This window comes from Chlorocebus sabaeus, chromosome 19, assembly GCF_047675955.1.
Source record: "Chlorocebus sabaeus isolate Y175 chromosome 19, mChlSab1.0.hap1, whole genome shotgun sequence".
Classification (NCBI taxonomy): Eukaryota; Metazoa; Chordata; class Mammalia; order Primates; family Cercopithecidae; genus Chlorocebus; species Chlorocebus sabaeus.
In genome coordinates, this window is record NC_132922.1 from 9,642,408 (window position 1) to 9,656,213 (window position 13,806).

Below are 13,806 nucleotides of genomic sequence, written 5' to 3' on the forward strand. Positions count from 1 at the left end.
CAGGAGGCAGAGGTTGCCGTGAGCCGAGATCACGCCACTGCACTCCAGCCTGGGTGAAAGAGCAAGACACCATCTAAAAAAACAAACGAAAAAACAAAAACAAAAAAAATTAGAGTTTCCAAGTCTGCCAAGCTCTGTGTTCCCTTCTCTGGTAGAAGAATCCTTAGAAGTGGGGCAGAAACCCCAGTGGGTGGGATTTTTATGAAGCCAACTGCTGCCTACAACACTGTCCACCCATATAGAGATGTCACCCTGCAGACACATCGCTGGCCCTGCCCTGGCTAAACACCCACCTGCTGTCTGGATGACAGAGGCGATCCAGTACACCCGGCTGGGGAGCACAGCGTCGCTGTTGAGCACCTCCACCTTCATCCCTTTCATCACATCCTCCCACTGGTCATAGAGTGGGACCTGTGTGGCGATGAGAGTACGGAGAGAGTGAGCTAACGGCGCTGGCAGGGGAGACGGGCTGCCTCATGACCTCAGTCAAGTCCTCCTTTGTACCTCCACTTTTCGCATCACCCACTGTGTGCAGAACCAGCCTCTAGGGATAAAGAGATGAGGTCCCCTGTCCTTGAAGAGTTGAGCCGGGGAGTGGAGGTGGTGGGATGCAGGGTGATGCCTAGAGACCGAGTCAGACAGAACCGAGTCCTAATCTTTACAGGACTGGTTTCTTTCTGTATCATTTTGGGCACATGATGGCTTGGTGAGACTGGATCCCTTCGTGCCCGTGCCAGCCTGAGCAATGGTGGGGCACTGTTCTTAGCACAAATATACTTTCCTTCAGTCATCACTCAAACCTGTGCTCTGGGCATCATGACCCCCTCGTTTACACACAGCCATCCACCTTGCAAGTTTACTCTCTACCTTCCCTCCTATTAAAATGCTCCAGGGGCCCGGGCACAGTGGCTCACACCTGTAATCCCAGCACTCTGGGAGGCCCAGGTGGGCAGATCACCTGAGGTTGGGAGTTCAAGACCAGCCTGACCAACAGGGAGAAACCCCGTCTCTATTAAAAATACAAAATTAGCCAGGCGTGGTGGTGCACGCCTGTAATCCCAGCTACTCGGGAGGCTGAGGCAGGAGAATCGCTTGAACCTGGGAGGGGGAGGCTGCTGTGAGCCGACAGTGCCATTGCACTCCAGCTCTGGGCAACAAGCGTGAAACTCCATCTCAAAAAAATAAATAAAATAAAATAAAATAAAATAAAATGCCCCAGGACAGCACTGGGGTGTTTTAGTTGCCTTCCCAGTACCTAATCCTCACTTTCCTGCCAATGGTACTTTTGACTCTCCTTTGGGAAAATCACTTTTTTTTAAGAGTCTTTCTCATCACCCATGCTGGAATGCAGTGGCGCAATCTCAGCTCATTACAACCTCAGCCTCCCAAGTTCAAGGGATTCTCCTGTCTCAGCCTCCCAAGTAGCTGGGATTACAGGTGCCCGCCATCACTTCCAGCTAATTTTTGTATTTTTAGTAGAGATGGGGTTTCACCATGTTGGCCAGGCTGGTCTCGAACTCCCCACCTCAGGTGATCTGCCCGCCTCGGCCTCCCAAAGTGCTGGGATTACAGGTGTGAGCCACTGTGCCCGGCCAAATTCACCTTTTTTATTCTCAGCCCTGGCTTCAGCCAGTTGGGGTATCCCATTCCATCTTCCTGGTCACTTGAGTTTAGTTCGTCACAGATCCTGGACACAGCTGTGCTAGCCCAGGCACCCAGGGGCAGGCTTTTTACAAAGCAAATTGGATTATATGTGTTAAACACAGGTATGAGGCAACTCCCCTGGGAATGAAAATGCTGAGACTATTAGAGAATTCAGGGCAAAAACCTCCCCACTGCCACCGTCCAGCCTGAAGCCACCCAGTGAAGCAGGTAGAGGAGCAGCTCCATGCCCGGCTCCCTGGCCTCCCTCCCTCAGCTCGAGGGCACTCACGTGCTTGAAACAGCTGACAGGAGCAGCCTTGTAACTGTGATCCTTTAGGAACTTCCCCCAGTCGAAGCCCAAGACCAGAGCTGCAGAGCAGAAAGAGGACGAGTCAGGCTGGGAGCCTGAGCAGCAGCCACTCCAGGAGCCTGGACCCCAAGGGCCCTGTGGGACCTGCAGAGGTAGGTCCCCCACCCCCAGCAGCCCCTCTCACAGCGCTGCCCACGACACCCTCCTTCACTCCTATACCTGCTCCACCAGTGGCCATGAGGGACCACTGTTGACTGAATTGAAAGGTGGCAAGACTCTCAGGAGTAGAGGAACATTCAAAGGGAAATTTCTCGCCCTTCTTCCCCCAAAGAGGAAAATTCAAATATCCCTGGCTTAAATTCCTCCCACCTCCCTCAACCTGATTGGCCACACCCAATCTAAATGTGGGGGAGGGGGTGCGCACACACCAGGGCCCCTCCAACTGAGCTCCTGCCTGCTGAGCTCAATTTCAGTTAGAAACTCAGAACAGTGATAGCAGAGTTGCTTTATGCATCCGTTTAACTTGCTTAGCAATTGCTGTACACTCAGAGAAAGAGAAAGAGGCTCCTTTCCTCTCCAAACCTGCCTTCAACCAGATCCGGGCCTTCATTGCCCCAGGGAAACAGAAACCACAGGGAGAAACGCAAAGAGAAACAAAAACAGCCAATTCTTGGCATTTGAATGATCATGGGTAGGAGTCCTGGTGATTTAAGGGTGGCTGAAGGGATTTTTCTGGGTAATTTCCACAATCTCCAACAGGTGAGGAAGATGCGATCTGTGGTGACCCTGGCTTAGCGCACTTTCCACCTGGCCGGTTTGCCCAGTCTTCGTTCCTAGAAAAGGCCACCCCAAACCCAGCCTCCTCCTCAGCCATGGCAGCTTCCTAAGCGGAGCCCTCTGCTATCTTACCGTCTTGTCCTGTTGGTGTCCCATCTGCCAGCTGTCCTGTCCCTTGGGAGTGGAGGAAGGCTCCAATTTTGGCAGACCAGGCAGCCTTGTGCAGGACTTTGGCTTTCTTGGTGGGTGGTTTTCCCTGGAGAGGAGAGAGGCTATGTGTAGCCCAGCGGCTGGGATCATGACTCTGGATTTGGGCTGCCAAGTTGAAGTCCTGGGCTTGGGTCGGTGACTTAACCTCTTTTGGGCTTCAGTTTTTTCATGTGTGAAACAGTGATGACAGTAACAATCCTGAGCTCAGGGGGTGGTTGTGGGGAAGGGTCGGGGGTGCTAGGCAGGGTTGCAGAGCAGGGAGAGACCCATGTTCTATCTTTTAAGCCTTTCTACCATCCCAGATTCAAGTCTCAGTCATCTCCTTCCTCCAGTGTCGCTACCAATAGATCCAAAGCAAAGAATGGGCCTCACAGGGGGCCAGAAACGCTCATGAACTAGGAGGCAACCTTCTGTACATACACGAATGTTCAGGAGAGGGTCCACGGCTTTCATCAGGTACTCAAAGGGGGTCCTCCCTTTCCAAAGGGAATGGCCACTGATCTGGTCTGTATTTTGTAACTTAAGCACTGACCAGGAATTTACTAAGGAGATCAGTGAGGCAGAAATCTGGGTTTAAGTCCCAAGCAAACCTAGGGGCAAATCCCAGTTCTACAATTTTTAGTTGTATACCTTTAAGTAAGTTACTGAAATTTGGCCGGGCGCGGTGGCTCAAGCCTGTAATCCCAGCACTTTGGGAGGCCGAGACGGGCGGATCACGAGGTCAGGAGATCGAGACCATCCTGGCTAACTCGGTGAAACCCCGTCTCTACTAAAAAAATACAAAAAACTAGCCGGGCTCGGTGGCGGGCGCCTGTAGTCCCAGCTACTCGGGAGGCTGAGGCAGGAGAATGGCGTGAACCCGGGAGGCGGAGCTTGCAGTGAGCTGAGATCCGGCCACTGCAGTCCAGCCTGGGCGACAGAGCGAGACTCCGTCTCAAAAAAAAAAAAAAAAAAAAAAAAAAAAAAAAAAAAAAGTTACTGAAATTTCTGAGCCTTTATAAAAAGGAATTTTTTAAAAAATCAAAATTTTAAAGATCATTAATTGGACTGAGAATGTCAAGCCCTTAGCGAGTACTCCCAAACTGTAGCTATTAATATTACCAATATTATTCTTAGCTCTCTGAAGAGAGGGATCTTTCTGTGCCTTGACTAACATCTACAAAATGGGGAAACAATGGTAATTGTCTCACAAAGGCGATAGTGTATGAAGCAGTAAGCAGGCTCTAGAACACAGCAGTTTCTAATAAACATTGGTGGTCCTCAAGCTTTGCTGCACATTAGGATCACCTGGGAGCTCTTTCAATCTCTGTCCAGGCCACACGCCATCCCAGTTAAATCAGAATCTTTCGGAGTAGGACCCAAGCATCAATATATTTTTTTAATTTTATTTTTCTTTTTCCCCAGGCTGGAGTGCAGTGGCACGATCTCAGCTCACTGCAACCTCCACCCTCCAAGTTCAAGCAATTCTCCTGCCTCAGCCTCCTAACTGGGACTACAGGCGCACGCCACCACGCCTGGCTAATTTATGTATTTTTTGTAGAGACGGGGTTTCATCATGTTGGCCAGGATGGTCTCCATCTCCTGACCTCGTGATCCACCCGCCTCGGCCTCCCAAAGTGCTAGGATTATAGGCGTGCGCCACTGTACCTGACCAGCATCAATATTTTTTAAACCTTCCACGTGATCCCAGCATGCAGGCAAATTTGGGAAGCAGTGTTGTGGATGCTGGTCACAGCTACTGGGAAACAATGTAAGATCAAGCCCCTGAGATTAGGTTCCAGCCTCAATTCTGCCATTCTCTTCCTACAGAGCCACACTAGGTATGTTATTCTACCTCCTTGGACTTCAGTATACTTAATAAATGTGTGGGTTTAACACCACATCCAAGAACCTTTCCATCTCTAAAAATTCTATAAATGTCAGTAATTTAGAAAATTGGCAAGACTTTCTAGGTAGCTGCCTGTGACATGGAGTCAGACAAGGCATGGACTTCCTGAAGCCACCATGGCTGGTGAACCTTGGGCCTGTTTCCCAGCTTCCTTTCAAAGGATGTATAAAAGTGTGGGGTGAAGACCAAGGGTGTCAGACTTCCCCAGAGTTCTTGTTTAAAATGTACCGAATACACCAGACTCTGGGGGATGAGGGTAGGGAATGGACGGTAGCTTCAGGAACCTATAATTTAAAAAGCTCCATAAATGGATTCTTCCGTCCGCTGAAGTTTGAGAACATAATAAATACCAGCTGGCCACCAGCAAGGGGCTTTTCAAACTTTCCTGGCCCTTGCCTTCAGTCAATTAGTGGTTCCTATCTCAGCACCAAAGGCCCCGGGAAGGACCCAGGTGACTGCCTCTCACCTGTAATCTAGCCAAGATACTGGCTTTCTTGGAGTTGGAGGAGTAGCTCCTGGAGCAGGAGACGCTGCAGAACCTCTTGGTCTTGGAGAAGAAGGCTTCCCTTGTACCCACGATACCACACATCTCACAGACAGCTGGGAAGAGAACTTAGCACATGACTCACCCGATACGGCCACCTCAAAGCAAACAAAATGATGGGCCCTTCAAAACCTGGGGCACTGCATTAACCAGGTGAGCCCCTGCCCCGACCAAGGCTAATGGAATAAGAGAAGGAATGGGAGGTACTGGCATGTATATCCTGAATCTACCTGAACAAAGTGCTGCTGCTTGGCCTCCCTTGGCTGCATATGTCAACAGAGGAGCTAATGGAAATCCATGAGGACAACTGGGGGAATAGGTGAGTGTTGAAAAGTCTGTGAGAGGAAAGTGAGAAGAGGCCAGGCATGGTAGCTCCTGTCTGTAATCCCAGCAGTTTGGGAGGCCAAGGAGGGAGGATTGCTTGAGGGCAGGAATTCGAGACCATCCTGGGCAACCCAGCAAGACCTTGTTGCAAAAAAAAAAAAAAAAAAAAAAAAAAAGGCCTGGTGTGATGGCACACGCCTGTTGTCCCAGCTTCTTGGGAGGTTAAAGTGGAGGAGGGGGACTGCTTGAGCCCAGGAGGTTGAGGCTGCAGTGAGCCATGTTTGCACCACTGTACCTCTAGCCTGGGCGACAAAATAAGACACTGTCTCAAAAAAAAAGAAGAGAAAAAATTTATAGGAAGAAAAAGTGCCAAAGTCACTTAACCTCTATGGCTCTATTTTCTCATCTATATAGTAAAGGGACTGAACTAGATCCGTGTTTTTTTTTTTTTTTTTTTTTCTGAGACGGAGTCTCACTCTGTCGACCAGGCTGGAGTGCAGTGGCACGATCTCGGCTCACTGCAAGCTCTGCCTCCCAGGTTCACGCCATTCTCCTCCCTCAGCCTCCCTAGTAGCTGCGACTACAGGTGCCGCCATCAAGCCCAGCTAATTTTTTTGTATTTTTAGTAGAGATGGGGTTTCACCGTGTTAGCCAGGATGGTCTCGATCTCCTGACCTCATGGTCCGCCCACCTCGGCCTCCCAAAGTGTTGAGATTACAGGCGTGAGCGACTACGGCCGGCTAGATCAGTGTTTTAATTGTGACTTCATTTTTTTTTTTTGAGATGGAGTTTCGCTCTTGTCACCCAGGCGGGAGTGCAGTGGCGCCATCTCGGCTCATTGCAACTTTCAACTCCCGGGTTCAAGGGATTCTCCTGCCTCAGCCTCCTGAGTAGCTGAGACTACAGGCATGTGCCACTACGCCCGGCTAATTTTTTGTATCTTTAGTAGGGGTTTCGCCATGTTGAGCAGGCTGGTCTTGAACTCCTGACCTCAGGTGATCCGCCTGCCTCGGCCTCCCAATGTGCTGGGATTACAGGCGTGAGTCACCACGCCTGGCCCGTGACTTCACTATTAGACCCACCTGGGGAGCTTTTAAAAATGCCTGAGCTGGCACAGTGGCTCCACACCTGTAATCTCAGCACTTTAGGAGGCCGAGGCAGGTAGATTACCTGAGGTCAGGAGTTCATAGACCAGCCTGGCCAACATGGTGAAACCCTATCTCTACTGAACATACAAAAAACTTAGCCAGGCATGGTGGTGGGTGCCTATAATCCCAGCTACTGGGGTGAATGAGGCAGGAGAATCCCTTCAACCCAGGAGGCGGAGGTTGCAGTGAGCTGAGATGGCGCCATTGCACTCCAGCCTGGGCAACAAGAGCAAAACTCCATATCAAAAAAAGAAAAAAAAGAAAAAAAAAAAAAGCCTGAACCTAAAATTCTAATGGTCTATGATAGGAGACTGGCACCTATAGTTTGTTAAAAGCTCCCCTAGATGATTCTATTGTGCAGAATCCCTGGTCTAAGTGGTCTCTAATGGTTCCTTCTAGTTCTAAATCCTAAGATTCTAAGAGAAGGGTTGGAAGAGGATAGAAGAGAGAAAGATAAAAAAGGCAAGGGATGAAAAGAAGACAACATGAATAGAAAGGAAATAAGGCTGAGCGCAGTGGCTCACGCCTATAATCCCAGTACTTTGGGAGGCCAAAGTGGGCGAATCACAAGGTTAGATCGAGAACATCCTGGCTAACATGGTGAAACCCCATCTCTACTAAAAATACAAAAAATTAGGCCGGGCGTGGTGGCTCAAGCCTGTAATCCCAGCACTTTGGGAGGCCGAGACGGGCGGATCACGAGGTCAGGAGATCGAGACCATCCTGGCTAACACGGTGAAACCCCGTCTCTACTAAAAAATACAAAAAACTAGCCGGGCGTGGTGGCGGGCGCCTGTAGTCCCAGCTACTCGGGAGGCTGAGGCAGGAGAATGGCGTGAACCCGGGAGGCGGAGTTTGCAGTGAGCTGAGATCTGGCCACTGCACTCCAGCCTGGGCGACAGAGCAAGACTCCGTCTCCAAAAAAAAAAAAAAAAAAAAAAAAAAAAAAAAAAAAAAAAAAAAAAATTAGCCGGGCCTGGTGGCAGGCGCCTGTAGTCCCAGCTACTTGGGAGGCTGAGGCAGGAGAATGGCCTGAACCCGGGAGGCGGAGCTTGCAGTGAGCCAAGATTGCGCCACTGCACTCCAGCCTGGGCGATAGAGCGAGACTCCATCTCAAAAAAAAAAAAAAAAAAGTAAGATTCAACAGCAAAGAGTATTAGATTACTCTTGTAACAAGTTTGGGGCCGGGTGCAGTGGCTCACGCCTGAATCCTAGCACTTTAGGAGGCCGAGGTGGGGGATCACTTGAGCTTGGGAGTTCAAGACCAGCTGGGCAACATGGCAAAACCCTGTCTTTACAAAAAAAAACCACAAAACTTAGCCAGGCATGGTGGCATACACCTGTAGTCCCAGCTACTCAGGAGGTTCAGGTGGAAGGACTGCCTGAGCCCAGGAGGTCAAGGCTGCAGTGTGAGCCATTTTCACACCACTGCACTCCAGCCAGGGTGACAGAATGAGACCCTGTCTCAAAACAAAAAAAGTTTGGGATCCAAAGGATGGCAGTGTCATCACAGACTAGCCTGCCTCTCTTCACAGGCAGCCCACACATGGGAGGCCGTGACACAGGGGTTCAGCAGCTGTCCAAGCATCACATTTCTGAACTCAACTGGCTTCCAGATGATCCACAGGGATGCTCATCTGCCCGCCCCCAAACCAATCCTCCTACCCAGGGTCACTTTATCGTGTATTACCTCCCCACTCCCACCCTGACTTCCAAGCCACAAGCTATTTGTTCCTTCTGAGAAAGGAACCAAAACACTTTAGGTTTCCTATCTTCTAACATCCAGGCTGGAAATCCACTGTATATACTTACACAAAAAAGCAGCACCGTGTTATTCAGCGGCATCTAAACTGTGCTGAATACACATTAGTTGTATGAGAGAATGAATGAAGTCACAATGTGAAATTAGACTGGGGCCAGGCACAGTGGCTCACTTCTGTAATCCCAACACTTTGGGAAGCCGAGGTGGGTGAATCTCCTGAGTTCAGGAGTTCGAGACCAGCCTGGTCAACATGGTGAACCCCCACCTCTATTAAAAATACAAAAATTAGCTGGGTGTGGTGGTGGGTGCCTGTAGTCCCAGCGACTTGGAAGGCTGAGGCACGAGAATCACTTGAACTCGGGAGGTGGAGGTTGCAGTGAGCCAAGATCATGCCACTGCACTCCATCCTGGGCAACAGGGCGAGACTCAAGTCTTAAAAAAAAAAAAAAAAAAAAAAATTCAGCAAAGGAAGTACTGCTGTTGGCTACTTGGGGTGCTTCTGTCTCCCTTACAGATCCTTACACATCTGATCCCTTAGAAATCACAGTTAACAGCCTTTTACATCTGGATGGCTCTGCCCATATGGCCTATATCCATCGCCCTCTTCCTCTATAATCTTCCAACTCCTCTCCATCCTCAGGGGACACTCTGAAGGCACCTGGCTCAGAACCACTGCCATCCAAGGAGCGAGGAGTCCCAGGGCTGAGCAAATGCAGGGGGGAGGTTGGCAGTTCCCCTGCTTCCCGATCCTCATTTTCTGCTTCACTTGACTCCTCCAGATAGGAGCTGCTCTCACTGCCCACACTGCTGTTATAACTCCGGAAACTATCATAGCCACCAAACAGCTCCAAGTCGTCATCTTCCTCTTCCTCCATTGGTTCTGAAGACGGGGTCTCCTAATGGAGGATGACACAAACCAGGTAGAAAGAATTATGGTTGGCTTTAGTGCACGGGGGGAGAAGCTGCAGATCTGCTATCAGCCCCCTCACACTTCCGGGAACCTTCCAAATACCAGGATCATTACTCCTATTTCCACATTTCTCCACCATGATGCAATACGACAGCTTAACAAGACAGAAAATATGTGTTAGGAATTCGCCAGGCTCCTCTGTGGATTTACAGATGATGATATTTTAACATGGTTCAAATAGAATACTGTGTAAAATTGAGGGCCGGGTGCAGTGGCTCATGCCTGTAATCCCAGCACTTTGGGAGGCCAAGGCCGGCAGATCACCTGAGGTCAGGAGTTCGAGACCAGCCTGGCCAAGATGGTGAAACCCTGTCTCTACTAAAAAATACAAAAAAAAAAAAAAAAAAAAAAAAAAGAGCCAGGTGTGGTGGTGGGTGCCTGTAGTCCCAGTCACTCGGGAGGCTGGCGCAGAGAATCGCTTAAACCCAGGAGGCAGAGGCTGCAGTGAGCCAAGATTGTGCCACTGCACTCCAGTCTGGGTGACAGAGCAAGACTCTATCTCAAAAAAAAAAAAAAAAAAAAAAAAAAAAGTGAAATATCCTAAGGTACTTCACAAAGACCTTCTGGGGTAGAAGATATATATTACAAATTAATTCTTAGCAGAGCATGGTGGCCCATACCTGAAATCCTAGTACTTTGGGAGGCCAAGGCGGGTGGATCACGAGGTCAGGAGTTCAAGACCAAGCTGGCCAAGATGGTGAAACCCTGTCTCTACTAAAAATACAAAAATTGGCCAGGTGTGGTGGCAGGCGCCTGTAATCCCAGGTACTTGGAAGGCTGAGGCAGAGAACTGCTTGAACCCGGGAGGCGAAGGTTGCAGTGAGCTAAGATCGTACCACTGTACTCCAGCCTGCATGACAGAGTGACTCTGTCTCCAAAAGAAAAAAGAAAGGTCTTCTCTGTTCAATATTACATCAAAATGATCTCAACTCAGAAACAATTTAAGTCACAGAAAAGTTAATTTGGGACCCAGACTGCTCCAAAGAGGATCGGAGAGGCAGATGACACACAGATAACTGTGGCATCTTGGGGTGTACTATAGCGCTAGGTTCAGCTCTGATCCTAACTAGCTATAGGGCCTTGAGCAAGTCATTTAACTTCTGTGGGCTTCAATTTTCTCATCTATAAAATAAAAATATTTGACTCAGCTGGGTGTGGTGGCTCACGCCTGTAATCCCAGCACTTTGGGAGGCTGAGGCAGGTGGATCACAAGGTCAGGAGATCGAGACCATCCTGGCTAACAGGCTAACCACCCTGTCTCTACTAAAAATAAAAAAAATTAACCAGGCGTGGTGGTGGGAGCCTGTAGTCCCAGCTACTCAGGAGGCTGAGGCAGGAGAATGGCGTGAACCTGGGAGACGGAGCTTGCAGTGAGCCGAGATGGTGCCACTGCACTCCATCCTGGGCGACAGCCAGACTCCGTCTCAAAAAAATAAAAATAAATAGCCAGGTGTGGTGGCATGTGCCTGTATTCCCAGCTCCTTGGAGCTGAGGTGGAAGGATTGCTTGAGCCTGGGAGGTGAAGGCGGTAGTGAGCCATAACCATGCCACTGCTATCCAGCCTGGGCAAGAGAGTGAGATCCTGTCTCAAAAGAAAAAAAAAAAAGCCAGGTGGTGGTGGTATGCACCTGTAGTTCTAGCTACTCAGAAGGCTGAGGTGGGAAGATAGCTTGAGCCTGGGAGGTCAAGGCTGTACTGAATCATGGTCACATCACTGCAGTCCAGCCTAGATGACAGAGGGAGACGCTGTCTCAAAGGGAAAAAAAAAAAGGTGTGAAGAGCTCAAATACCATCTCTAGTGCTTACTTGCTGTATGACCTGCAGCAAGTCAATTTTGCAGTGTTTCAGTTTCCACATCTGTACAATGAGGATAGTACCACTTATTTCACAGGGTTTGGGGGCTGGCCACAGTGGCTCATGCCTGTAATCGCAGCACTTTGGGAGGCCGAGGCAGGAGGATTGCTTGAGCCTGGAGTTCAAGACCAGACTGGGCAACATAGGGAAACCCTGTCTCTACAAAAACTGGAAAAAATTAGCTGGGCGTGGTGGTTAGGGAGGCTGAAGTGGGAGGATCTCTTGAGCCAGGGAGGTCAAGGCTGCAGTGAGCTATGATTGCACCACTGCACTCCAGCCTGGGTGATAGAGAGCAACTCTGTCTCAAAAAAAAAAAAAAAAAAAAAGGATTTGGGGGAGAAGTAAGAGACAATACAGGCAAAGCACTCAGAATAGTGACTTGCATATAGTAAGTGCTCAATAAACCTTGCCAACTTTTACTGGTTGAAAGCATAGACTATGATTTGCCTAGGTTTGAATCCTGGCTCTAACATTTATTAACTGTGTGATTTTGTGCACATTTTATCTTGCTACCCTCAGTTCTTCATCATTACAAGAGAGATAATAAGCTTTCTTTAGATAATTCTTATGAAGATTAAGATATGTAAAGCCTAGTTCTATTTCCAGCAGTCAGTAACAGCTCTAAAAGTGTGACATGCCATTCTTTTTCTCCACATTATTATTTTCCTTTACCCTTGCAGAATGTTTGAGCTATTCCACTTTATATTTGCAACTATACATGCAAATATGCTAGAAAGGAAACAGTTCAAATATAGGTACCCTTGTCAGGCAGGGTGACAGAGACCACCTATAGTCCCAGCTACTTAGGAGGTTGAGGTGTGAGGATTGCACGAGCCCGAGTTCGAGGCTGCAGTGCGTTGTCATCACGCCTGTGAGTAACCACTGCACTCCAGCCAGGGCAACAGAGGAACAACCCGTCTCTTAAATATAAGGTGCCCAGAAACCAAATGATTAAAGGATGAGGCGGGGTGCAGTGGCTCAGGCCTGTAATCCCAGCACTTTGGGAGGTCAAGGCGAAGCAGTCAGATCACCTGAGGTCAGGAGTTCGAAACCAGTCTGACCAACATGATGAAACCTCGTCTCTACTAAAAATATAAAAATTAGCCGGGTGTGGTTGCGCATGCCTGTAATCCCAGCTACATGGGAAGCGGAGACAGGAGAATTGCTTGAACCCGGCAGACGGAGGTTGCAGGGAGCCGCAATCGGGCCACTGCACTCTAGCCTGGGCAACAGAGCGAGACTCCGTCTGAAAGAAAAAACAAAAGGGATGAGTGGGTTCCAGGTTGCAGTACAATGTGAAAAGCATAACAGACAGTTTCGGAGGCGGCCAGACTTAGAGCCAACCTCCTTCACTTTCCAGCCGGGGTAACTTCCTGGGGCGTCGCACCACCTCTAAGCCTCAGTGGCTTGAACGACAAAGACGAAAGAATAATACATAATTCCTGTGAGTGTACTGGAAGATAATGCACATGAACGTTACAGACAAGGAGTGATGTTCACCCAACGTTAATCACCCTTCACTTCCCACCTCATGTAACAGGCCTCACAAGCTCTAAAGAACACGGCCACGAGACAATGAGGAAAAAGAAGATTCAGGAGCTCTCATACCCTAAACCTAGTTCCCCTTCCCCCAGGCCAGGGACGGCTGTTCCTCCCTGAACTCGCCGAACATTGGCCCCAGCAGGAGAGGAGCAAAAAGTAACGCCAGTCGCCTCTGGCCCTGGCTCAGTTTAACTATCTCAGTTTATCCATCCTTCCACCTTCCATCCTCCAGACGTCGCTAAAAGCCCTAAAGAAGGGTCCACGGAGCGAGGATCTCGGGGTTCCCCTTCCAAGTCACACTAAGTCCTCTCCTTCTCACCTCAATACTCGGGGGCTTCTCCATGAGACCTCAGTATCGCCAAGCGTCACCAGGCGCAGGAAGCCATATTGGCCTCGTCGCTCTCCACGAGAGCACTCATTGGTCGCCTCCCTGAGCCGCGGGCCAATCACGCTGCAGGAAGGAGGAAAAGCCGGTTCCGTGCTTGCTCGCGCCATTCTCTCCCTTTGGGCGGGGAAACCGCGGGCGCTTGTGGTAATTGTAGTTCGCCTTGGGTGTGCAGGGTGGGGCGTTACCATAGTGACGTGGAAACCAGGGACGCTGGAAACCTGGTGCGTTTCACGCCGACTGTTCCAGTTACGCCCACCTCTTGACTTCATTGGGATGTTATTCACTAAACGGTTACTGAGCACCTATGATAGTCACTGTTCCAGACTCCAGGAATAACCTCGTACTCTCCCGGGTTAGGTATTTAAGGTGTCCTTTTGCTGGGATGCATAGCAGAGGGACTCATTTCCAACTCAGGCAGAAACTGAAATACTCCAGATTGAAAAGA

At 49.5% G+C, this 13,806-nt stretch overlaps 1 protein-coding gene across 2 annotated transcripts in view; it reads right to left on the minus strand.

Annotated features, from left to right (window-relative positions):
- The window catches only part of L3MBTL2 (L3MBTL histone methyl-lysine binding protein 2), a 25,269-nt gene extending 11,878 nt beyond the window's left edge, over positions 1–13,391 (minus strand). The window contains exons 1-6 of one of the 2 annotated variants that reach the window (XM_007975898.3): positions 13,293–13,391; positions 9,266–9,503; positions 5,296–5,429; positions 2,864–2,987; positions 1,934–2,013; positions 294–411 (exon numbers count right to left, since the gene is read on the minus strand). In XM_007975898.3, coding sequence (XP_007974089.1) covers positions 294–411; positions 1,934–2,013; positions 2,864–2,987; positions 5,296–5,429; positions 9,266–9,503; positions 13,293–13,316 — 718 coding nt within the window. In that variant the 5' untranslated portion in view covers positions 13,317–13,391. Of the gene's footprint in view, positions 1–293; positions 412–1,933; positions 2,014–2,863; positions 2,988–5,295; positions 5,472–9,265; positions 9,504–13,292 lie in introns of those variants that run through there. The other variant, XM_007975899.3, reaches the window with a different exon arrangement.
- Positions 13,392–13,806: the final 415 nt, after the last annotated feature.